A 24,098-nucleotide genomic window follows, 5' to 3' on the forward strand; every position below is an offset into this window, starting at 1 on the left:
GAGGAGGAAGAGCTGCCTTCACACTGGTGCACCCTGAGACCATCTCTGCAATACAGAAACTGGGCCATCAGGTCCTGCTCATTTGTTTGGTGCCCTTGTGGCCTAAATTCATTATGTTGGGCAAGTCTCTTTGCAAGGTGTGAGTTCAGCCCCTTGCCAGGATTGTCAGGTCCAGTGGGGTTCTCTGCCTGTCCCCACTTACCATGATGTATTTGAATTTTGCACTTGTACATAAACAGATACAGGTGGCAGAGAGTAGGGCATAAAGCATTAATGCTGTTCTAATGTGTATGAAAGGATAATTAATTTAACAGCCCCTTGTGTTGTATCTGTATTACCTGTATAAAGGGAAATATTTCTGGTAGTAGACATGAGTTGGTCAGTGCCAAGATGACCACATTCAGTATAGTCAGTTCTGCCCCACATAATTGATATGTTTGCTCATTCAGAAGTATGTCAGTCAATTGGAACTAAAAAGATGAATTCCCTTTTAAGACACCAAAATCCCGTGGGTTTCTCCTAATTTTAACACACAGCCAACATCTTTTCTCTGGAGTCTTCATTCTCATACTGAGTAAGTTCCCTGCTATGAGAAATTCTGATCACCATGCAAACTGCAGACACTATAATAGAACATAGCAAGAAATAAGATCATTTGCAAATCATTTTTATTAATCATCTTTCTATAGCACAGTGTCCATGCTATTCTTGGAAAAAACCACACACACATAATTTTTTTTTGTTAGGGGAAGGGAAAGGAAACCACCTGAAGTTCACTGTGGAAAGGTACAAACTTTTATTGACTCTAATTTACTTCACATTCGCAACTCAGCATCAGGATTTTATCATCTTCCTGCCACTGCTACTCAGTAAATCATTATCAGGCACAAAGGTTTTAGTTTCAGTTGAAATGGTGAACTCTAAACCATCACAGCAACAGCATTAGAAACCTACTGCCTAGAGCAATTTGAGGTACAAATTTCTGTCTCTTGGTTAGAGGCAAATTTAAGATTTCATCCTTTCCTTAAATACATGTTAGAATTTTTTTGGTTTTAATGTATTTCCATCTGAGAATAAGCCAAAAGGTTTGCCCAGCTTGCTACATTTTCATTGAAACACAAGGCAGTTAATTGTTCAGAGTGGTATTGCAGGCAGGTGCCCATGGAGCACACGTGCAGCCTGGGCAGACACACAAACAGTTCTCAGTGCACTCCTGGGGCACAGGGCAGGGCCTGGAGGCTGAGGTGCCACCACAGCCCCAGCCCTGCACCGAGCCCAGCAGCTGCAGCAGCTGCAGAGCTCCCCCTGTGTGGTACAAAGTCATGACTCAGCCAGGAACAGCTGCAGTAATGCACATTTTCTACAAACACAAAAGGATGAGCTGCTTGGTAGCTTTTCTACTCTGCAACACAAAGATGGCATTCAACAGTATGTTGCTTTAAATGGTGAACAGAAATGAAAATTTGAAAATATGTGTACATATATATACACAGACATATATATACACACTTGCATGTCAGTATTCTGTACACAGAAGTAAGATACATACTCACACCCCAAAATTGCTTTTGAAAGTTATTAAAGATATTCAGAACAGTCCCTACTGACTTGATAAGGCAACTGTGCAGAGTGGAGAATATTCAAAATCAACACTTGGTACCTGTCCTTCAAAAGTGAATCTGAAAGTACTGAGCTGTTGAACTCAGAGGAAGCAGCAGCATCCCCAGGCACAGCAGCTGCTCAGATTCCTCAGCAAGGCTGAAGCAGAACCTTGTCTTCAAGCCTAGGGAAAGGTAGAGCCCTTCCCTTCCTCTCTGCAGGAGGTGCCCCCTCTCAGCCTCTGCTTACCTAACTCCCTTTTTGGAATGGTAAAAAAATTCTTTTTCAGTTTGTTTGGCAAATAGATATTTCGACAGGTTTTGTTTGTTATAAAGGCATATTATTTTTAACCCTCTCCCATGCTATATATATAAAATACAAAGTCCCTCTGCAGCATCTGTACACATCTTAGAACTGAAATGTAAAAATGTCTGAAATCTCCTTATAAAAGACAATTCTGTTTAAATATAGTACCCATTTTTCCCCCAAAGGGTACTAGCCTAAACATTTTTAATTCCACCAGCTGCTTTTGTGGAGTAATTTATTTACACATTTTTGGTACCTTTAATCCAAAGAAGTTATGCTTTTAAGGAAAAAAAAAAGACATTATAGTTTTAACTGTCGTTTTAAAAGAAAAACAAAATTGGTACCAAAAGACACTAAGCACACAGGTTGAGGTCTTTATGTCAAGTATCAGGCCAGGGAAAGCAGTTAGCTAATGAGAAAAGAGGAATGGCAAAAGCAAACTAAAACATTTGAATAAGGAACAAGTGAGATGACTACTGCAGCAAGCTTGGAAATAAACACAACTGGTTTGTGGACCATTCAACATGCTCACTCATCTTGCAGCATAATTAGGCAGTTGAGGTGAATACATGTTTTTTCCTCACAAACAGTTGCCCAGAAGCCCTGGCATTGTGTCACAACAGCCTGTGCCTGCCCACGCTGTGCACAGCACACACACCACAGATTCTTTGCATAGGAACGGGTTTGGAAGTTTGGTAAGGTAAAAAAGGAACCCCCTCCCCTGACATTGTTCACCTCTGCATTGGCCCTGCCTTGCTGCTCTCCAGCCCCAGCAGTGCAAGCAAAGCACAGCCTTGGAGGTCACAGACCAGCCTGGGAGCCAAACCCCACTTTGTGATTTAGGCTGTGCTGAAGATCAGTTTGGGTTTACAAACAAAGATCTCCAAATCCTATCCCCTCCCCTTTTTTAAAACTTGAATACACTGCATATTCCTATCCTGCAGCTTTCTTTTTTCCCCACTGAGAAAACTGAGAGCAGCTCTGAGTCCATTGTGTAAGGCCTTTGGTGCCCTAAACTGGTGAGGCAATACCTGGATGGAGGCTCAGTGCCAGTTCAACAGCGTTGGTGTTTATACAGAAATAATTTAATACAAAATACAGCCTTGCTGTTCAGAGAAGGCAGCTGACAGGAGCCTTAACCTATGAGAATGACACACCACTATTTCTCCAACCTCCTGGAATTCTTCACACTCCTGCCTTTCTCCCTGTAAGTCATTCTGTGGCACAGCATCCAGGGAGAGGCATCATTTAAAAAGGCTTCAGAACAACAAGGAGGCTGCTGCCTTAAGCAGAAGGAAGGAGGCTGTTGGATGTAATTCCCTCAGGCAGTGCTTGTTCATTGCACTGTCCCTATGGATATTCAGTCTGCAAAAAGAAGGCACCACTCACTGCTCTCCTTGCAGCACCTGCATCCCTTGTGAAAGTGGCAATGAGGAGCCAGTGCTCCTTTCTGGAACCAGCAGGGCTCAGGTATGAGTTCTGCTGAAAGCTACTTCATCCTGCAAAAAAATGAGGAGAGGGATGGCAGGGATCAGGATCTGTGCAGGGATAATGCTGAGTAGTTGAGGTGCTCTTATAAAAAGGTGAGGGTCTTGTGGGACTTATGAAGAAGTTTAACCTTAAAGAGGGGACACCTTCTGCTTCTTCTGGATACTTGTTGTTTCCAGAAATGGAGAGGGGGAAGCAGGGGATGGAACAAGAACTTGCCACACAATCTCTTTTGAAAAGCTGGGGGAGTGTCAGCTGCATTAGAGTAATCCTGCTACTGTTTCCTCCCAATTAAAGGCACTTCTAAAGCTACTGCAATACCGTATCTACAGTAAATGTTTTAAGGTTAACAGTGCATTGTCCTGATGTGGATTTCTATAGTCTAAAGTCAAGGTCATGACAAAGAGCACAAATCTGACTAATTGTTAATGAACACATTTTGGGAAGAGAAAGAAAAGGGAACAAGCCCTTCCATGGATACACTGCATTAGCACAATGTAGGGTGATCAGTCATGGAGCATTAGTATGTTTGTATCTATGCAAGTATTACACCTGAAGAGGCAGTCTGATAAAATAGTATATCCCAGATTTCAGCTGTCAGTTCATCTCCACTGCACTACTTTGGCTTTCCAAGCTGTTTTATCAAAGGGTCACTTCAGTCACTATCTGGGAAAACAAAGGTTATTTCAAGCAGAACCCTCACTAACGACCACACCAAGCCTTTCAATTAGCTAATGAAATGCTCTATCACTTGTAATGAGCCAAACCCCCAGCAACAGGAGGAATTGGGGAGCAGAAGCCCCAGCAGATGAGAACTACTGAGGACAACATTGTGCGATTTGAAGCATGACTTGCCTTGCTTTTAAATATTTGTGCAAATCTTACGTAATGTTTGTATATAAAAATTATTACAGCTTTCAATGCCGCATTTAGCAGTGTTAAGTTAGAAAAGACAAAATGATATGCTGTATTCTCCTGGAGCCTTTAAACCTCCACATCACCTCAGTCTTCATTTGCAAGCGTCTCGGTGGATAGCCAGATTTTGGCACCACTTAAAAATTTGCTTAAAGGTGTTCCCAAAATGCTCCGTTTGCATAGGTTCCCTACAGGAGAAAATGGGAATGAGGAGGAGAGAAAGTCTGGGGTGCCTGAGGTGTCATTTAAACCATTTGCTCTGAAGTACATCCTGCTTTGATCCAGTTCTGAGCAGTGGCCTTGCAAGGAGGAGTTGCTCTTGTACTGCCGCAGGCTGCGGTTTAACATGTCCACCTCGTCTGCCAGCAGAGAAACTCTGTGGAAGGCGGTGATGGAGCCGCCGTGGTTGATCTGGGCCTCGGGAACCCAGCGGAAGTAGCAGAGTTTCCACAGTTTGATTTGTGTTCCAGAGAGATGGGGCAGAATGACGCCGTGCAGATCGACGGGCTTGGCAAACCAGTCTCTGAAGAACTGCTCCATGCTGTGGCTCTGGCCCTCTGCTGAGTGCAAAAACTCCGGCTTCAATTTCAGTATCAGAGAGTTTCTTCTCGGAAGGAACTCCTGCTCACCGATGATTCCGTTCTTTATTGCTGGGGGGACACCTCGCAATGTGGAGCTGTAGTTTTTCTGCAGAAAATAAATACTGGTAATTTTCCAGTTCTACGTTCATTGGAATAGTACATTTCCCTGAACTGCCAGGGTGCATCATCCAGACAAATGCTGTGACCTTTAAATAGTTCTGAGCTTCTGAGTCACTGCTGCAGGGCTCACAGGGCAAACTGTGGCCTTTAAAAAGAAATACATATGTTTTTTTGTAGCAACAAATGATAGACTTATAATCAGTATTTACTGAAAATACTGACAACCCCAGGGGAAAAAGTGGCCTGTCATCACTTTTCCAAAGGTGAAATAATGCAAATGTTGGCAGCGACTTGGCCATATCAGAAAATATCCTAAAACACAAGGCTTAAAAATTTACATTGCTTCTTCTACAGAAAATAATTTCTTTAGGCTGGGAAGTCAAGACAATGAAGGCTCCTACTGCTAATCCAAGGGCACCTGCAGCCTCCCCAGCACAACCCCTGAGTGTGAGCAGAGCCCCCCAGGTACCTTGGAGCGCTTGAAGGTGCGGAGGGCCCCGTTGTGCACGCTGGGCGCGCTCTTGCCGATGTACAGCGGGTTGTGGAACAGCAGCCGGTCTCGGCTCGTGAACTGGAGAGACCAGTCCCAAACACACGGAAACCTCAGGCCTTTCTCATCACCCAGCTGAATGTTTTTGCTTATAGCAAATTCCTGCAGGAAGTTAACATTCAGGCAGATTAAAATCAAAGAAAATGGGCTTCTTCATGAATCTTAAACTATTGGGCAAAGAGGAGCAGAGTAGCACAACAGAGCAGCTGAAGAAAACAGTTGCTCTGCATTTGTGCAGTTACTTCTCAATTCCATTTAATTGGTTGTTGGCTTACTCTTAACCCCCAAACTGGCATTTTGAGAATTCACCCAGAGTCCCTCAATGCTCTGCTTCTTTGTAAAGTTGCTACCTATAACTTTAAGGGTGAAATTTTTAATGAAATAAGTAAGTTTCACTTTTATCAGCCATCAAATGTTTTCTACACACAGTTGTGATAAGCTCGTTTTCAAAAACAAATTTAAGTCTTCTGTTTTCTAAATGCCTCCATTGTGCATTACTGTTGGAACTTTATGCAGCATCTCCAACCTTTTCAACTATTTAAACAATTATGTCAAGAGATTTCAAAGTTTGCCTGAAGCATGAAATTCTATTTATTGCCTGTCATTCTACTTTCTGAGTTCGAGATACAGATTTGCTTCCTAGAGGAGTACAAATAACAATGTAGAGTAGCAACGTTTTCCTAGGAAAAAAAACACAAATAAATTCAATTGACTTTCTTCTTGAATAGTTAGTCACTGGCTCTGCACAGATCACCTGAAAGTCATTATGACTGTATTCACCTGGGGACCTGAGTGTTTAGCCCCAAACAGGGTGTGGCAATTGGAAGGACACACAGGAAGCATTGAACTGAGATGCTGTTCTTTCCAGGGGGCCAAGCTGCAGTGTCCTGCTGCACAAGCAGGGGCAGCCCCTCCTACTCACAGTGCTCTCCTTGACTCGCTGGTGGGGGCAGTTGAAGAGGAAGGTGCCGAACAAGGAGATGCGGGCGCTGTCGTACAGGATGGTCAGGTACACCTCAGAGAACTCAAAGGCTGCTGGGTACTGCTCCAGCAGCTGCCAAACGCAGTCAAGGAACATCAAGAACAAAGGAGACTGGGAAAAGAAACAAGGAATGATCAGATTTAACATAAGCTTTTCCCAAATCATACCCATTTCTTTACAGTTTTGGTATTTGCCTGTACCATTGATACATTATTCAACCATAGGGGAAACTATTTGGAGTCTCGCATTTTCCATGATTCTATGCAATTGTTACACTCTGTATTCCTGTTTAGCCACGTCTTTCTCAGCACTACCTTTGCACAGCTTTCCCTTCTGTGTAAAAACTCCTTTCCTGGGCTCCTCTCATACACAAGGATTTGCACAGCAGCAAAAATCGTTTCTGCCATCTATATGTCCCTCATAATTTCCAAATTAGTGCTTGTATGAGCCTTCCTTGCCCCTTGGCCTTGGTTTTACAATGTATTTTCTTCCTTGTTTGAAATGACTGGAGCACTTATGATTCAGCCATGCTAATTTCTCACCACATTTTCTATGTCTTTTCCATAGCAGCCCATGAATTGCAAAAGTATAAACTATAATTTATGTAAAGCTTTAGAAATATTTTCCCCTTCCCATTTTCACTTTTCAGTATATCCTTTCCTAGGGCCAAAATAGCTGCTTTTCATTATTTCCCTCTTGGCATCTCATTTCTTTATCCCTTCATGCATTTTCTCTGCTTGGTGCTCAGTGCCCTCTGTTTATCTGTGGGTTCCACTCTCTGGGGATGTTCCTGTTCTGTGACTCTGGCCACTGTCCCTGCAAAAGGTTCCTGACCTGGGTCCTCTCTGCTTCCACCTGCAGTTAGCCATGAAGAGGCCAAACAAGAGCTGGCAGTGCTGGGAGCAGAGCCCAGCACTCCCCTCCTGGCAGCCATGTCAGCTCATGCAGCTGTGGGGCTTCTCCAGCAGCTGCCTGCTCTGAAAGCACAGCTGAGTGATAACAGCACAGGGATGGAAACAGGGATTGGTAAAACACAAGCAAAACCACCCCCTCCAACTCCTCATCTCCTTTGGTTTCAACTTGAAACGTGACTGTGTTTGTAGCAGTGAGTTGCTTTCATGTGTAACCCTGAAGCAACATGAAAACCCACTGGATTGCACCTGGCATTTCACTGATTCTCACATGGCTACAGAGGGTAAAGAAAAGGTAACTCTACCCTGGGAAAAGAGTTACTTCCTCTGATACTATTATAATGAGATTTAAAAGTATTAAAACGTATATTTACTTTTAGATTTCTGTACAAGTACATATTCAGGATGATATCAAGCAGATACTGTGATCACATGCAAATACAATTAATTTTTACCTCTTTGTCAGATCTCTTTAAGTGGTTACACCTATCTAAAAATTGATATCCTGCCATGACCCATTCCTTTTGTATTAGGCTTTGAAATCCAACAATGGTTCGAAAGTAGGGATCCAGCATGACTTGAATGAGAGAAGCAGCAAGACAGCTCAGGTCCCGTCCCTCTTCCTCTGTGAGTGACATACAGAAAGTACAGAATATGTAAGGCAAATGCACATGGCAGAGGTAGATTTCAAAGAGCAAAATCATGCAACTAGGCTCATGTTTTTATTAGAATTTCCTTTAAAATATACTTTTAGGTGTTTAAATTGTTCTCATAATTTAAAAAAAAACCAAACAAACTAGAAGAAAATCACACTTTTTTTTTTTTAACTGAGACTCATACTATACAAAGGGTTTCTGCAGTATCCAGCACAGCAGTGCATTCATCAAGAACAAAATACCCACCCAACTGCCTAGTACTTAAATCAAGGTGTGCTGAGGAGGAGAGTGTTCATGCTGCTAAAATTTTCAACATTTTTCCACCTTGAAGCAATTTTTGGAAGGCCATTACATGGGGAGAGTGGGATATACCAGCTGAACAGTCTTGTAAAAACTACAGAAATTACAGAATTACAGGTATGAGCAAGTTTTTCAGTGTCCTTTCCTGAAATATCTGTTTGCACAGACACAAGGAGTGGGCACTGAGTGAAATGCTTTTGTCTGTAGAACCTCTGAATTAAACTGATATTGCTTCTGCAGGGAATCTTAGCCCAATTGACACAGTACTAAGGTTCACAGTAAGGTTTTGATTCTATCATCATTATCAGAACAAAACCCACAAAGACTCAAAGCAAAATATTCCTTTGATGCTAGGAATATTTGTATTCCTAGCATCAAACTGTAGTCCATATACTACAGTTCAGATACGTAACAAAATTATTTTCCCTTCTAGTTCCCCAAATGCCTGAGATATTCAGAATCCATGGGGTTTATGTACAAAGATTACAGTTGATTTTATCTAAATCTGTTTATCTACATTATCACAGTAATGCAAATAATTACAGCATGCTCTGTGTTGTATTACCTTGTAGAACTACAGAAACGTGCTTACACTCCATCATATAGACAAGCTCAGCAGAATGCTTAAGAAAGGCTCTGGACAGGAAAAGAAAGTGATTTAACATTAACAGAAATTCACACTCTACAAGAAAAAGATTTGGGTTATCTATATTTACCCAACATATTAAAACAATCCTTGAAATGATGCATTGCTCATTCCACTGAACATCATTATTTTCATGGTACCAACCTGATGTATTCTAACCAGCGAGTGTTTTCCAGTGAGGACAGCCACTTCTCTTCAGTGTCATCAAAAGGGTCTGCAACAGCAACAGCAATTACATTGCAGAACAACTTCCAGGAACAGTCCCTGCCAGCCAGGCTGACTGGAATTCACTGCATGTCAGGAAAACAGCCCCATAAAAGAAGGAAAGCCCAGCATACCATTGACACAGAGCTGTTTGAGTTTGTTGTGTGCAGCCTGGATTTCCTGGATGTTGGGGAGACACTTGTCCAGGTCAGATTTGTAAACGTCACTTCTCAGGGGATGGCTTCGAGTTATGGCATTACAAATCCTGCAGGAGAAGAATCAGCAGGTTTATTGTTGGAGAGGAAAGAAACAGTCTTTCAAGAAAGGTGTCACTGTCTAACTGCAAACAATTAAACCCACAGAAAACATGCACCTCATTCTAAAAAATAGTTTACTGGTTCATATTCAGGAGATACATTGCTCCTGCCATAAAGCTACTGACTCAAACATTTTTGGTGTCTACTAATTACTGAACATAAAAAATGGAAATGTTTTAATGGATCATTAAAACATCACACTTGAGAAATGAAATCTGATGCTGACTGACAGTTAAATAACTCTATTCCGTTTTTAGTTTTCCATCATTTTTAGTAAGACTTACCTATGCTAAATGAAGAGAACATATTTAAAGTTTATGAAGTCAGGAAATCTGACAGGGTTTCAATTAAAACTCAGAGCCCCAGCCTAACACACAATGCAGTTGTTTGCACTACTACAAAAAGTCACACTACAAATTAAACCAAAGAACAAAAACAATTAAGCTTGTAAACTACCTACACAAGGCACTAAATGCCTTCAGTCTTTCATTAAGGACAGCATTTGACAAATATTTCACAGAAACACTATCATATTTGTGCATTATGATACTAAGGCTATTGAATTGTATTTCACAATGCCACAAATGAAGGGGTTTTTTTTACTGTCTTGCTGAAGGAGGTAAGAAAATCTCCACCACTGTAAGTTGTATTATAGTAAATCTGGTCATTTTATCAATAAATTCTGTCATCTGAATGATTATCCCCCTGAAAAATGAGCATACCTTAAAACCTGTGAAGTTACTCAGTACTTGAAACTGGAATGGCCTTGAAAAAAAATTGTGCCAGAACCAGATCCAGAGAACAGTCTCTCCAAAGTTCCCACACTACAACACTGTGGGGTCACACAGGGTCACCCCACTGCCACCCAGTGCTGTGTCACAGTCACCACTGGTGTTATCCTAACCCTCTGCCTGAAGGGTGACACAATGAATCACTCACCTCTGGTCAATTCTTCTCTGCTGCAATACATCTTTAATGTTGGCCATTCTCACAAGGGCACTCCCATTGGGGTGATTCCAGGACCATAACTAACATGGAGAAAAAACACAAGAAACAACAAAATCGTCCAGGTTAGAGCTATTCTGTACAATTTTTTCCTTAATGCAATGTTAATTGGCATGCAGAGCCCCAAGCTGAACACTGTGCAATGACCAGGAGCAGCATCAGAACAAAGAGGACACTTACAGGCATTCTCCTCCCAATGAAGGAGTAGGAGTACAGCTTCAGGTCTTGATCTGCTAAGGAAGACGGAACCACAAAATATTCTGGAAGGCTTGTGGAAAAAAACATGATAAAAAAGGTTACTTTTCCCTGTGGTTTTAACCATCTTCCCTCTTGCTGCAGTGCTGTGTCACCAGCTGTCCCAGAGCAGCCCCTGGGTGTGGCTGCCACCATCCCACATGGAAGTACAGAAGCACCAAAGCCATGGATGCCAAATCATGACATTTCCCTCAGGGACAAGACTTGCAGCATCTTTTGCCTGGGGGCCTCTCCAGAGAGCAGCACAATTAAGAGGTGCAATGCACAGTTGGCTGCAACAGAGACTGTGGGGCACACAGGACAAGACAGCCCAGCTCCCTCCTGCTGGTGTCCCAGGAGACACTTACCAAGTGGAGATCATATAACCTTCATTGACTGAGCACACTCTCCACTCAGATGCACCTGTCCTTTTGATTTCTCTATCCCAATCCGAGTAAGTTTCAAACAAAGGAGTCTGCTGACTGCTGGCACTGCTGATGCCACCGCCACCACCTCCTGGGTCTATGCCATTCACCTTCTTTGCTAGGAAAAGGAAAGTCATCAATGCCCATTAAAAACAATAAATAAAAATCACACTCTTCACCTTCCTAATTACAAAGATAAGCCATTAGCAACAGGACTGGTATTATCTACATTACCTACTGCTGTATTACAAGAAAGCAGTGATTTAATGGCAGCTTGATGATACATGAAGATGTCAATGTATTTTTCCCTGCAATTTCATTAGAAAAGCAACATAAAATTGGCCTGCTGTGCTGCTTGATAGAAGCCAAGGCATACTAATACTCAGGAACAAATGTTATCTCCAGTCACAGGTTTTCCTTCTTTATTATGCCAAAGTTTGCAACATTTTAAAACATGAACCCTTTATAGGCTATAGCTATTAATGAATATCTACCGTGTCAATAAAGCAAAATAAAACTTATATAATTTCAGCAACTTTAAATGACTGCTGTATTAACAGCAAATAAAAGAAAAGGAAGGCCATATTAAAATACTGGGGTTTCTATATAGATTTATATCTACACAAAAAGATGGCCTATCAATTTGTATTTAGGGACCAGGAGCTTAGAGAGGCCGTTACTATACAGAAGGATCTCCTTTGCTGGTCATTCTTTAGATGCCAAGGGGACAGTCAGCTGTGTCAAAAAGAAATTACATTTTGTTTCTTGACACTTGAAGTACATTTTTAGATGGAAGTGGAATAAACTGAAATTCAGCCCTATTACCTCCCCCATGAAAGCTGTGAGCCTTAGCAAGAGCCTGCCCAAAGGAAGCAGAACAGTGTCACAGCTCTGCTGACATCCCATAACCTGTGTGGTTTCTGCTTTCTGTATCTATCAACTTCATTCTTGCACTGGCACTTTGACTACTTAGGATTTTCAGAAGAAAACAGGACTAAAATCAGACTGAAGTAGTTCTTCAAAGATGGTAAACAGAGAAATACAATAATTACAAAAAAAAAAGTCAATTTTTCTGTTTAATAGCAGGATATATAACTATCAAATATAGCCTGGGAAAAAACAACATACACATACACCAGAACAATGCAGGCTTTTTACGTTCCCCAGGAAGCACAAAGACAGCATTTCACCTTTTACTTTACTGGGAGTAGCAGGGAGAGAGAGTCATTAAACAGCACTGGAATTGCAAGAGCAAAGCCAGATATCTATGGGACAAACACCAGGGTTCACAACAACAAGAACACCCCAACACGACCCAAAAGAATTTCATATTCTCTTAAGAACTGCAGCATGGCAGAACAACTCTCCTTTGCCATTCTGGTCTGCTGCTCCAGAGGGACATTTTTACCCACCTTATGTAATTCTTCCACTAGGTATTTTTCCATATAGCAAATGGTATTTTAAAGAGAGAGTAAAGGCAACTTTGTGACAGCCTAACATTTTATTGCAATTTTATCTGCAAATTGGCTTCCTCCCTAGTACTTTATAACATGAAAATACATGGACCTTAATAATTGCCCAAGCTTTATGAGGTAAGGAATTCCATGTGCAATTGTGTGTGCAACATAATAATCACATGCACACTTATTCTTGTGCATGCACAGGGCAGCCATAGAGGCAAAACCATGGATGAGAACCATGCATCGTTTTGCAAATTTGAAGGCCTGATCTGGTAATTCCACAAGGTTCATGTTTTGTAACAGGCAGATGAGTGGTTTCTAGTGCCAGCTGCTGAGTTCAGATCTCAGTAGCACAGCTCTGCAGCAGCAGCAGCACTCTCTGTGGGGAGCCTTGTCACCCTACAATGCTGGCTCTCAGCTGTGTCTGGGCTGGGAGCACTCGGCAGTGACCGCACAGCGTTACGCTCGAAATCAAGTTCCAAAGGCATCTTTGCAGGCTTACCTAACTGACAAGGTTCACTTGGAGATTGGCCTTGAGCAGAGAGGGTGTGCTCCAGCTCAGCAGGGGTGGTGGAGGTTTTGAGTGGTAAGAACTGCCTAGTAAGCCTCTAGGAAAGAAGGTATGGAGTCCCAAGTTGCACAAATCCTCCTGCAATACCACCAGAAGAGAAACTTATTCCCAAAAGAAGGGCAGGTGAGCAAGCCTGCCTGATGGGACATTCACTGGGTACCCAGAGTACCAACAGAGACATACAACAGGAGGATGGAAGCGTGAACTGAGAAATAGGAGTATTCATGCTGCCAGTTTGGCTTTGTTTCAGACAGGAAAGACATTTCTTTGGATTTTGGTCATTAATGTCTATCCCAATGAATGACTTATAACCATAAGTAAGAGGCTGGGTGCAGAACAAGCTGATTTTGTTACCCTTGGAGAAAGCCTCAAATGCTTTTTGCCACTGCTTCTGGACAGAAGTCTTACTAAAAATACATATTACAAAACAGGAAAAAAAGCACAGTCCAAGTACTTTCATCCTTACCTGGATTATGATATATTTCCCCAACATACTCAAATGCAAAGAGAAGCTGAAGATCTGTTGGCTGAGAATAATGAGCTATTGCAAGGCACACCTAGGAAAGAGACATTTATTATTGTTATTATATATTTATATAGACAAAAAAATTACTGCCCTTAACAGTAACAGTGCCAGATATGCAGAGCTGTGAAAAAGCTAAAAATCAGTCTTTTGATATTTTCTTTAATGAAAAGAGTACTTAATCAATCCAGCTGAAGGCCCTAAGAGTATGCAGGGTCAGTTCAAAAAGTCCAACTTAGCACTGCTCTGACAGTAGCCAGCAATCAGTGCTTAGGGAAGAGGGGAAAAACACAGAAACAACATAATGGAATTTTACCAGGACAATTTTGAACAATTAACAGTTCAGGCATGTCCTGAACTAAAATCTGGTATCAGTATTTAACAGCATTTGACAGATATCTGGGCTACAAAGTTATCAGTTGGGCCAGGAGGTTTTTCATGTGCGCTTCCTTTTAAAAAAACTCATTGGTTCTTTCCCTAAGATTATTAAAATTAAGAATGCAGCACATGATTTAGGATTAGATCCTAGACTTAAAATTTCATCAAGCATTTCTAGTCTCTGTCTCTTTGAATGTAGATATTCACTAATAAATACAAAAGATTTGACAAAAACCCTGATTTTTTTTTTTTATTTTCTATCTTCCCTTCAACTTTTCCCAACTTTTCATATTTAAAAACACATTTGCAAAATGGATTCAGAGTTCAGCAGCTTTGAATATTATTTTTGAAAAAAATCCTGTGCATCCAAGAAATTGTTTTCTTTTTATGAAGGAAAGTGTCCTTATTGTGATAGGCATAACAGAAAGATTTGCACCATAGAATTGAAGGAGTATCAGTGCTGGCAGCACTGGGCAATGGGAACAAAGCTCGAGAGCTCAGTTATGCTGAGATCTGCATGAAGAAAGCTGCTTTATTTTTATTGTTTGTATGTAACATCCCTGATGTTATGGAACCTTTACTGTATTTTTATATACTTTGACTTTTGATGGGGACAGTCCTCATTATTTATGAAACCAGTAATGACAGTAGACTAACTTGAGCTGAAAATGTTGTTTCGCAAACACTCAACAAAAAAATTCCAGTCGAGTCTTAGAACAATGGTTTCTTTAATTGTTCTCCCCACACCTTCTGCTCTACAATGAAACTGCACAGGAAAACAGAGGACAGCACATTCCAGGGGTGACAGCCCCCCAAAAAACCCAAGCAGTACAAGTGTCCCTGGAGAACAGTATAGAGACTTTCCTAATGAACAGTTACAAGCAGGATTAGATAAAACGTTTAATGACATAACTGGAAGCCATACACATTTTACTAAATGTTGTGATTTCAGTGTATGAACTGAAGCAGAAGCCAGCTATTCAACAATATTTGGCCACTTCTAACATATTACTTTTGGCTATCATCAACAATGAAATAAAATGGAAATCTGCGTATATTCACATTTTGACTTCCATTTTTCTATGCAGCTTTTCACTACAGTAACTGATTCTAGCAGAGCTACTACTCATCTTCATTTATGGAGTGGAAGTTGAAAGCCTTTTACTATGCTAATCTACTCTCAAGCCTTCAGGACAAACTGCAGGAAAAAAATTCCATTGTGCTGCCAAATAACACAACAGGAATACAGTAAAACCTATTTTTAAATAGGCAGCAGCTGAAATCTCTGTCATTTGCTTGCCACATTTGAAAAAGGGAGTAAGTGTGTGCTGGTGGAAGAGGGATAAAATGGTGGGGTGGAGATAGTAACCATCCAGATCCACAAAAAATATGAGACCATAGTTGTGCTTTTAAATAAAGCAGGAGCTGGAAAATGCTCTGGGTGTTCCATGGAATAGATGTAACTCACACCATATATTGCATGGGTGAAACAATCCACCCACAGGTTCAGGACATCTATTTCTCTTATTTTAAAGTGATAGATGGATCCTGCTACTGTCTCTATTTTTACATTTTAGAAAAATTCCACTCATAGATACACTAAGCAAGTACTAAATACATACTAATTTTCTGTTTATTCCTCACTAAATCCCTATAATAGCTTTATTGTCTCAGAGATTCAGAAGACAAGCACATTCCACAGATCTCAGCAGATTATGGCCATAAGTAGAACGCTCTAATTTGGAAGACAAGCATGTTTTACAGGAAGCGTTCTCATATCAAACTCAAAAATGTTTGGTATTCTTGCCAATTTACAATTGTGTAAAGCTGAAGATATTCAGGCTCAGACAAATAACAAGAGAATAGGCTGCTTGGAAAGTTCATTTATTAAAAGCAGTAAACACAATGGCTGTAGCTATTTCATAGCTATTTCCCTATGTCAGTGTCCCCTGTTCAACCCCTATCTGAGAAAAATAAATGATACTTTCAGGGCACACCCTCCTCTTCAACAGGAATTTTACCAAGGGCAAGAACTTCAAAGTATTGCTAATGCTCTTGCAGAAGAGGTGTGGACAACAACATTTGAGATGTGCTAAGTTAGCAAGCCCTGGCTTTTCCCTTCTTCCTTAGGCCAGGCTACCTGGCTTATGAATTCTCTGGAAAAATACTGTTTTCCATTGCTACTGCAATTCCTATCCCAAGCAGACACCTGTGGTAGAAAGACAAGCAGGACTACATCAAGTCCCACAAACAGGTTTTGTTCATTTTCCTAGGATGGAAGACCTATTGGGAAAATAAGCATCAGCATTAGGAGAATTTTTTAAATTTAACCTTTGCACAGGGAAGTTGTGGCTGTGTCATCCCTGAAGTGTTCAAGAGCAGGACAGGGCTTTGAAAAACGTGGTGTAGTGGAAGGTGTCCCTGCCCATGGCAGGGGGTGCTTTAAGGGCCCTTCCAAGCCAAACCATTCTGATTCTGTGATTCTGTAAGTTTACTTCTAAAAAAAGTTCTTCATCCCCTCCAAAGACAGTATCTTATGCATTCCCAGTGCCTTGAAACAGTACCAATTTTGTGATCTGTATAAACAATTAGAACAAGGTAATAGAGTTGGGGAGGCAGGAGGAACACATTAGAAAGGGTCAGGACCGTGTGTCCAAAACGTACGAGCTGCATATTATTGTTCATAACAATTAGGGAAAAAAATGTTCCCCTCCATCCCAAGTGTTATGACGTAGGAAAGGCTACTTTTGATTGCACAGGAAACAAGATTTGAGATTAAAATTTTCCTCCTGTTTTGATTGAGCATATGATTCTGAAACAACTCTCATACTCATTCAAAAAAGCTTCCTGGAGTAAAGAACTAAGAGAGTTATAGAAGAGAAAGGGATGAGAAAATGGAGATATACTCATACATATGAGGCACAGGGTTTGTGCCATCCTGGGGCACTGCCAGCATCCTTATGCATGGTGAGGCAACACACTGGGCATCACCAGTCAGAGGATCTACAGCTGCACCTTTTCTTACATTTTATTTTCTCAGTCTAATTTTCAAATACTGCAGTGCCTAAAAAATAGCAGGAGTTTTCAGTTTGACTGCTTGTTGTCATTTTTGGAACAAAATAATTCCTTTCCTCTAAGGAATGTGAAATGCTTCTTTTTTTTGCACTGCCTAACTTAAGACTTCCCTAACTTGCTTACCCTTGCTTCCCCATCCTCCACTTCCTCCCACACCCATCTGGCTTTCCTTCCTTTGGAGACTCTATCGCTTTATTTTAGAGACAAAACAAAATTAAACTGCTAAACAGTGGTGAGTGCAAATTTCCATTCCTTCTATTTTCCTTTAATGCTTGCTTCCCAAATATCCACTAATAAAAATGAGGAAAAAATATTTACCTGGCTGACTAATGCTGAGACAGTATTTTATTAGCATGTATTGGCTGCTGAGGCTATTTTTCTAACAGAACTGATTTTTAAGCTTCTCTATAATAATTTACCTGAAAATAAATGAATGTGTTCTCACAGTGTTTCTGCTTAAAGGCAAACAAAAAGGCCTCTGAAAGTTCTGCCAACATTACCCATGTGTCTACTTGTAGTCAAGTCTGTCAGTTTGTCCACATCAGAAGCCTGCTTTCAAACTTGGGTATTTCTTTTCACAGCATCGAAAGAGATCCTTGGAAAGAGGATCTTTCTGAGATCCTCAAAGAGAGACTTGGAATAATCTCTATTCTAGTAAGGCAGCTTAATTAGTTATTCTCCCTTATGCCCTGTTCAGCAAACAGAGACACTTCCTTAGGAACAGATTACACTCACTTTGCCAACACCAATTTATGTCACTGGATGCTGCTGAGTATTTCCAGTACCTGCAAGGAACTGTGCTTCAAACAAATTCCTTAACTGCATAAAGTTAGCATCTGTTGTCCTTCTAACTACATATATTTAAAGCTCGTTTTGAAACATGAATTGCCATGCAGGCCCCCCCATCCAGAACCCCAATTCCATGGTCAGTGCTCTCCCAGTCAGACAGCAATGCATCCTCAGCCCAAGAGGAGGCTTCCCCTCTCATCAGAGCTCAGGTACAGAGTCTTGGTCTTCCCTACACAAGTTATGCACACACAGTTATTTCCAAGTAGACAGCTACCAAAATTTTCTTGTACAAACAGCTGGATGTAAATATAGATTAAAGAGGCCCTTCAGAACTTTAAGGAGGTCTGATCACTGTCTTCTGTTTTTAAACACCAGGACAACCTTGCTAATATGTACTATCTGAAGGGCAGGAACAGAAACCAGATAAAATCTTTCCATACTGTGGTGCCAGCATGCCATCTAAATGTCAGAAAGAACAAAACAACTCCATTCAATATGCTGTGTAAGACCACTCCAGATGTGTTCACCAGCATCCCAAAATAATTTAAGCAAAATCCTGATACAGGAAAACTGATCTAAGTCTCTCATGGTTCTATACATTTATATTTTAATGCTAATAGAATAATGCTATTATGGAAACATTAGATTAGATAAGCTGAACCTGATCTCCCTTCAGTAGAAACGCTTGTGTGCTACACCCACACAAAGCTGCAGTAACCTACCTGATGCATCGAAACTGCAACAGTAACCACACAGCTGATACTTGTACCAATTTTCTTCCTCTTCACTGAGCACATTCTGGTATTTGACAATGGCAGTTGTTACACTTTTGGTCACCACCAGCACGAGCTCTATAACCACACAGGCTCTGGCTGTTTAGACCTAGCTGTTCTTCCTATCAGAAGAAACCACCTAAGACCATGTAACTATAAATGCCTAATGTAAAGGGCTTCATAAAATGGTTTCACTGTTCGCTCTTGCATAAGAAAATGCAGCACAAAGAATGCTAATGAGATGCTGAGTTTATTCTCTCCTCCTCCGGGCTAATCACTCTCCTTTGCTCTGACAGCCAATTAGAAACAGTTGCTGTAAAGATATTGCAGGAGACGGCAGCTCCAGGGGGATTTTGGAGAAGCTGTGCAAGGGAATGACTGCAGAAAGACTGCCAAACGTGGAAGGCTCCAACCAGCACAGGCAGCAGGCAGGAGGGCAGCCCGAACAGGGCTGAGAAGCAGAACAAGGCCAGAGCAGGGTGGTTCATGACGGGCTCCTGCCCGCGCACCTCGGGGAGGGTGAAGGGGCTGAGCCCGTTCAGCAGCTCTCGGTCAGTAACTGCACACAGACTTATGCCTGGGCAGATGGTCCTTGGGACTTACAGGGCTAAACTCAAACCTGATCCTACTGAGAAGGGGAATTGTTAAGCTCTGAGAGCAAAGTGGGTCATTCCTTACGAAACGCCGGCTGTGCCACGCTGCAGTGCCACGGAGGTCAGGGCAGCCGAGAGCCAGGAGGGTGCTGCCGGCTGGCCCTGCTCGGCACAGCCCCAACAGCTCCAACAGCACGGCCCGGCTGGGGCAGCCCCAGCAGCGCAGCCCCAACAGCTCCAACAGCCCCAACAGCACAGCCCGGCTGGGGCAGCCCCAGCAACGCAGCCCCAACAGCTCCAACAGCACAGCCCGGCTGGGGCAGCCCCGGCAGCGCAGCCCCAACAGCTCCAACAGCACAGCCCGGCTGGGGCAGCCCCGGCAGCGCAGCCCCAACAGCTCCAACAGCCCCAACAGCACAGCCCGGCTGGGGCAGCCCCAGCAACGCAGCCCCAACAGCTCCAACAGCACAGCCCGGCTGGGGCAGCCCCAACAGCTCCAACAGCACAGCCTGGCTGGGGCAGCCCCAACAGCTCCAACAGCCCCAACAGCTCCAACAGCACGGCCCGGCTGGGGCAGCCCCAGCAGCGCAGCCTCGCTGTGCTGGGACTGCGGCAGCACCGGGTACCGGCGGGCAAGGAAGGGAACCCCTCAGAATGGACTGAGCCCAGTAATTCCCCCTGTCAAAAGTGTACAAGTCTTTAATAAATAGCAAAATGTTGAGAAAGAACCCAGGTTCATGTAAATTGGACAAAATGGTGATTCCAAGAGCGCGCTGGAGAACTGTGTGACGCCATTAAGGATATCCGTAAGGCCTCAGCCTCTGGGTAAATTAAGCTTATGACTTTCAGAAAATGTATCAGAGCTTGAAACATTTTCCATAAAAATGCAAACATCTGTTGTGCAGCTGCAATGCAACATTCTGATTCCAGTCCTTAAAAAGATTTATTTAATAAATTAATAACTTTTTAAAGTACAACAGATATGGCAAGAAATACTGGTTTATCTTATATGATACTGAACAGGTAATACACCACATTAAATTTTTTCCCCTAATAGATTTGACTCTAGATATTTAGATATTCTCCTGTAACAGAATGTGAATAATTTGCAATTCTTCCCCCCACTTCTCTATCAAAACATAATAATACAAAATGTTCTTATCAGCACAGCTGTTGCTACATGTAATGACTACAAGGCAGAAATTCAGAACAAGATAACAATACCTTTTTTGCACTTTCAGGACCTGCTTCGTCAAAACGGAATCTGACAATACGGAAGTCTTTGCAATAAATTATTAATTCAGTTGGATTAAATTTCAGTTTTTGGTTGGGACCAAGGACTTTCTGCTTCCTCTTGGTGTCATTCACTGCAAAGAAGAGAAACTTATTTGGCTGTGTTCTGTAAGGAAACACAAGATTGGCTCAAACAGATACAGTAATGTTGCTGCCAGGAGGTTTTTATTTATTGGCACATTTTGATTCACGTAGAAAATCTGTTGATTCCTGTTAGTAAAAGCTTATGTTTCACTAAAATTAGGGTAAACCTCATGTTTTAGAAAAGGGGCAGCAAATGTGGGCCAGTGCAAGACAATATAACAGGTCAATTGCACCTATTTGTTGTAAAAAAAAATTAGCATTTCTTCTTCATGTTCTTCCTCAGAAACACATTAATCTTTTCACAGTGATCACAACCAACTCTGGGCATTGAAAACTTATAACCAATAATTTAGATTACCTACAGTCAGAAAACCAAGTGTTTAACAGCCCATGCCATAAACAAAATTTGAAAACTTATCACTTTTATAAAATTTTACAATTACAAGATGAAAAACATTCTTTACAAATAGGTTAGTCTAAGGAATCCAACAAATCAAAACCTGGTTTTCCACAAGAAGTATTTTATTTCTTCAGATCAAGATGTCAATTGCCATTTGCAGATTTTTGGAGATCACCAGTTATTAACTTGCTAAGAATTAGAGAGGATTGAAAACCACAGCATTTCTCTTGTCAGAAATCCCATCTATGCCTCACTGTATAAACTATTTTTGCAGTTTAGTGTATTTCAGTGGCAGAGATTCAGATGATGCAATGTAAAAACACTGCTAACAAAATTTTGTACTGCTATAACATGTCTCTCCTACAACACCTGTTGATCCAGTATGGTAGTTACAAATATAAAGTCAATAATATAAAGACACAACTAAGTCTCCTGCATGGCACCTCAAGATTTATTCAGCATTTGAGGCTTTTATCCTAATTTTAAATAAACCAAATACTTCAAATCAGGGAAGATTAATGACATAAAACCTCAAGTGTCAACAATTCTGCAGAACTTAACAGGGAGGTAACAGTTTTGTACTGAATAAGAATAAAGCCTGTCAGTATTCTTAGCTATTTTTGACATACCTGTGACAATCTGCTCAATGCATGTGAGTGGGACATCGTGTTCACCAAGGAGGAGGTTTTTATAATGGAATTTCTGAAACACATGAAGTCACAGCCATTAATTGCAGCTCTGCAGTTTGCAGCCAGATATACAGCACAACTTTAAAGAAACTATGATAAAAATCAGGCATGCCTAGGCTTTTCTGACAGGTACCACCCTTGCCTATTCCCAGGTAATTAGAGGTTAGAGGCTGCTCAACTGCACACCCAGCAGTTCAGCAACCCCAGTGGAATATGCAAAATAACCTCCCTATTTGCACTGAATTTACTGAATTAGTACAAAAAATTACTCTTAGAAATCCAATACAATTTGAAGTATAATATATATATATATATGGAATATAAGAAATCTCCAATTATTATTACTTTTGTAAGCATGGAAAGAAAAAATATTAATACTACTTTCAGGGACAAATTTTAACAACTACTTAATGCCAAAAATTAAACCTTTTGATATAGCTCTGATCAAACTTCCTAACTATTATTGAATAAGCACCTATCTACTTTCAGAGCTATACATATCTTTGTTAATGGAACACTTCCTTTAAAAGCCCCAAATGGAAGTGCAAACTCTACTGAAAATAACACACAGCTCACTACTTGGATTTCCAGTGTTGTATGCTGTGCTGTTCAAAAACTGATCATGGTTTTCAATGACATGAGCTCTGCTTTGACAAAGCAGAAGAGTTCTCCCCTCTTCTTGTTGCTTCACCTACAATGAATTCTCATTTTGTGGTTACTTTGCCCTCCATCAGTAACACAAATAAAACTCTACCACGTGGAGAGCTTTGCTGATCTGACACTTGTCTAGTCTAAGGGACATTTGCAAACAGCTCCTTCAGGGAGGGACACATCTGGGTATAATTCCTGCTTTGTCTTTTGTAAAACCACTTCCTGGGGAAGCCTCCATACATGGAGGTGAATGGAGCTGGATGTACATCTGTACAAACTTCTTGATATGAATGGATGGAACAGCAACACATTCAGACCAGGACAGTGGAACCTCATCCTGTGGCCTGCTTAGAAGGCATCCATTAATATCAGATATGAGACAGATTGACTGTGTAAGCAATTCCACTTTTCACAGTCATGATGTAGCCATGTGAGCAATAACCAACCTGCAGTGGCATTGGGTCATCTGTAATAAAGGAAATCTTGAAGTTAGTGCAAACCAGCTTTCCCCACAGATCATACTGGCTCGTGTCTGTTGCAATGCACTTTCTTACAAAATTCACTTCGTTCACCACAATTTCACCTGAAACAGAAGAAAGGGAGGGGAAAGGAGAAGCCTATATAAATCCTGGAGGTACAACAATTCTAAGTCTGTAGTACCAAGGAGCCCCTAACTCTTTACCAGTTTCAAGTTATCCACCTCTTATGGGTAAACATGGAGTTTAACTAACACCACTCCAGGGAAAAGAGAAAATTACCATTCCAAAATGGACAATATTGTGCAGTAGTTAAAATAAAACAAAACCCAAAACCAACAAAGACAAACAACTTAAAACAGAAACAAACCTCAAAGAACAAAAACCAAAAGAAACCCCACAAGAAACCCAACTCACAGTCAAACCCAACAAAACCACACACCACTTCCCTAAGATCCAGAGATCAAGATCTGCAATTCTCCACAATTAAAAATTCATGTGTTAGAACAACACTGTCCTTTAAACAAGCATACATTCCGGTACTTTTGTACAGGAATGGCTATTGTTAAGTACTTCTAAGAATTTTATGAACTTCCTGAACTCAGAATCATCAGGTCACATCATATTTTGCCTTTATAAAGACATTTTCAGGTGACTTAAAAAAACAGGACACAAACATATTTCAAACTTTTTACTGTGACTGTCTAATGAAGGAGACATTTTCTGGATTTCCTTCATAAAACAGAAGATCCAAATGAAGAAAAATATAAATTATGCTAATTGGTCTGGCATAAGCTATAAAATAATAAAAGCATACAGGCAAATGAGACTGAGGACCATTTAAAACGAAAAAGTGAATCATTACACAAAATGATACTTTTCAGTTCCACAGCCAAGAATTCTGAAAGCTAAACAGTAACTCTTCCTTCAGTAATCTAACTTAGTAATTCCTTTTATTCTTGTACAGGGCTTTCACTTCTGTCATCAGACCAACCGCCTCCTGCTGCTGCTGTGTACCATAAATAGTGTGGGGAGCACAAGTGTGTTCCAAGAAAAGTGCAATTTCATATTGGCTCTGAGATTCTGCTTAGAAGAAACTAAGGA

At 41.2% G+C, this 24,098-nt stretch overlaps 1 protein-coding gene across 5 annotated transcripts in view; it reads right to left on the reverse strand.

Annotated features, from left to right (window-relative positions):
* Positions 1–651: 651 nt before the first annotated feature.
* The window catches only part of MTMR10 (myotubularin related protein 10), a 36,011-nt gene continuing 12,564 nt past the window's right edge, over positions 652–24,098 (reverse strand). For 4 of the 5 annotated variants that reach the window (XM_054642509.2, XM_054642510.2, XM_054642514.2 and 1 more), the window contains 14 exons: positions 22,965–23,101; positions 21,808–21,880; positions 20,626–20,768; positions 13,737–13,827; positions 11,183–11,357; positions 10,761–10,848; positions 10,515–10,603; positions 9,393–9,523; positions 9,199–9,268; positions 8,974–9,044; positions 7,908–8,077; positions 6,482–6,652; positions 5,479–5,661; positions 652–4,995 (listed from right to left, as the gene is read on the reverse strand). In XM_054642509.2, the coding sequence (XP_054498484.1) occupies positions 4,396–4,995; positions 5,479–5,661; positions 6,482–6,652; positions 7,908–8,077; positions 8,974–9,044; positions 9,199–9,268; positions 9,393–9,523; positions 10,515–10,603; positions 10,761–10,848; positions 11,183–11,357; positions 13,737–13,827; positions 20,626–20,768; positions 21,808–21,880; positions 22,965–23,101 (2,192 nt within the window). In that variant the 3' untranslated portion in view covers positions 652–4,395. Of the gene's footprint in view, positions 4,996–5,478; positions 5,662–6,481; positions 6,653–7,907; positions 8,078–8,973; positions 9,045–9,198; positions 9,269–9,392; positions 9,524–10,514; positions 10,604–10,760; positions 10,849–11,182; positions 11,358–13,201; positions 13,308–13,736; positions 13,828–20,625; positions 20,769–21,807; positions 21,881–22,964; positions 23,102–24,098 lie in introns of those variants that run through there. The other variant, XM_054642511.2, reaches the window with a different exon arrangement.

Source organism: Agelaius phoeniceus, chromosome 13, assembly GCF_051311805.1.
Source record: "Agelaius phoeniceus isolate bAgePho1 chromosome 13, bAgePho1.hap1, whole genome shotgun sequence".
Lineage (NCBI taxonomy): Eukaryota > Metazoa > Chordata > Aves > Passeriformes > Icteridae > Agelaius > Agelaius phoeniceus.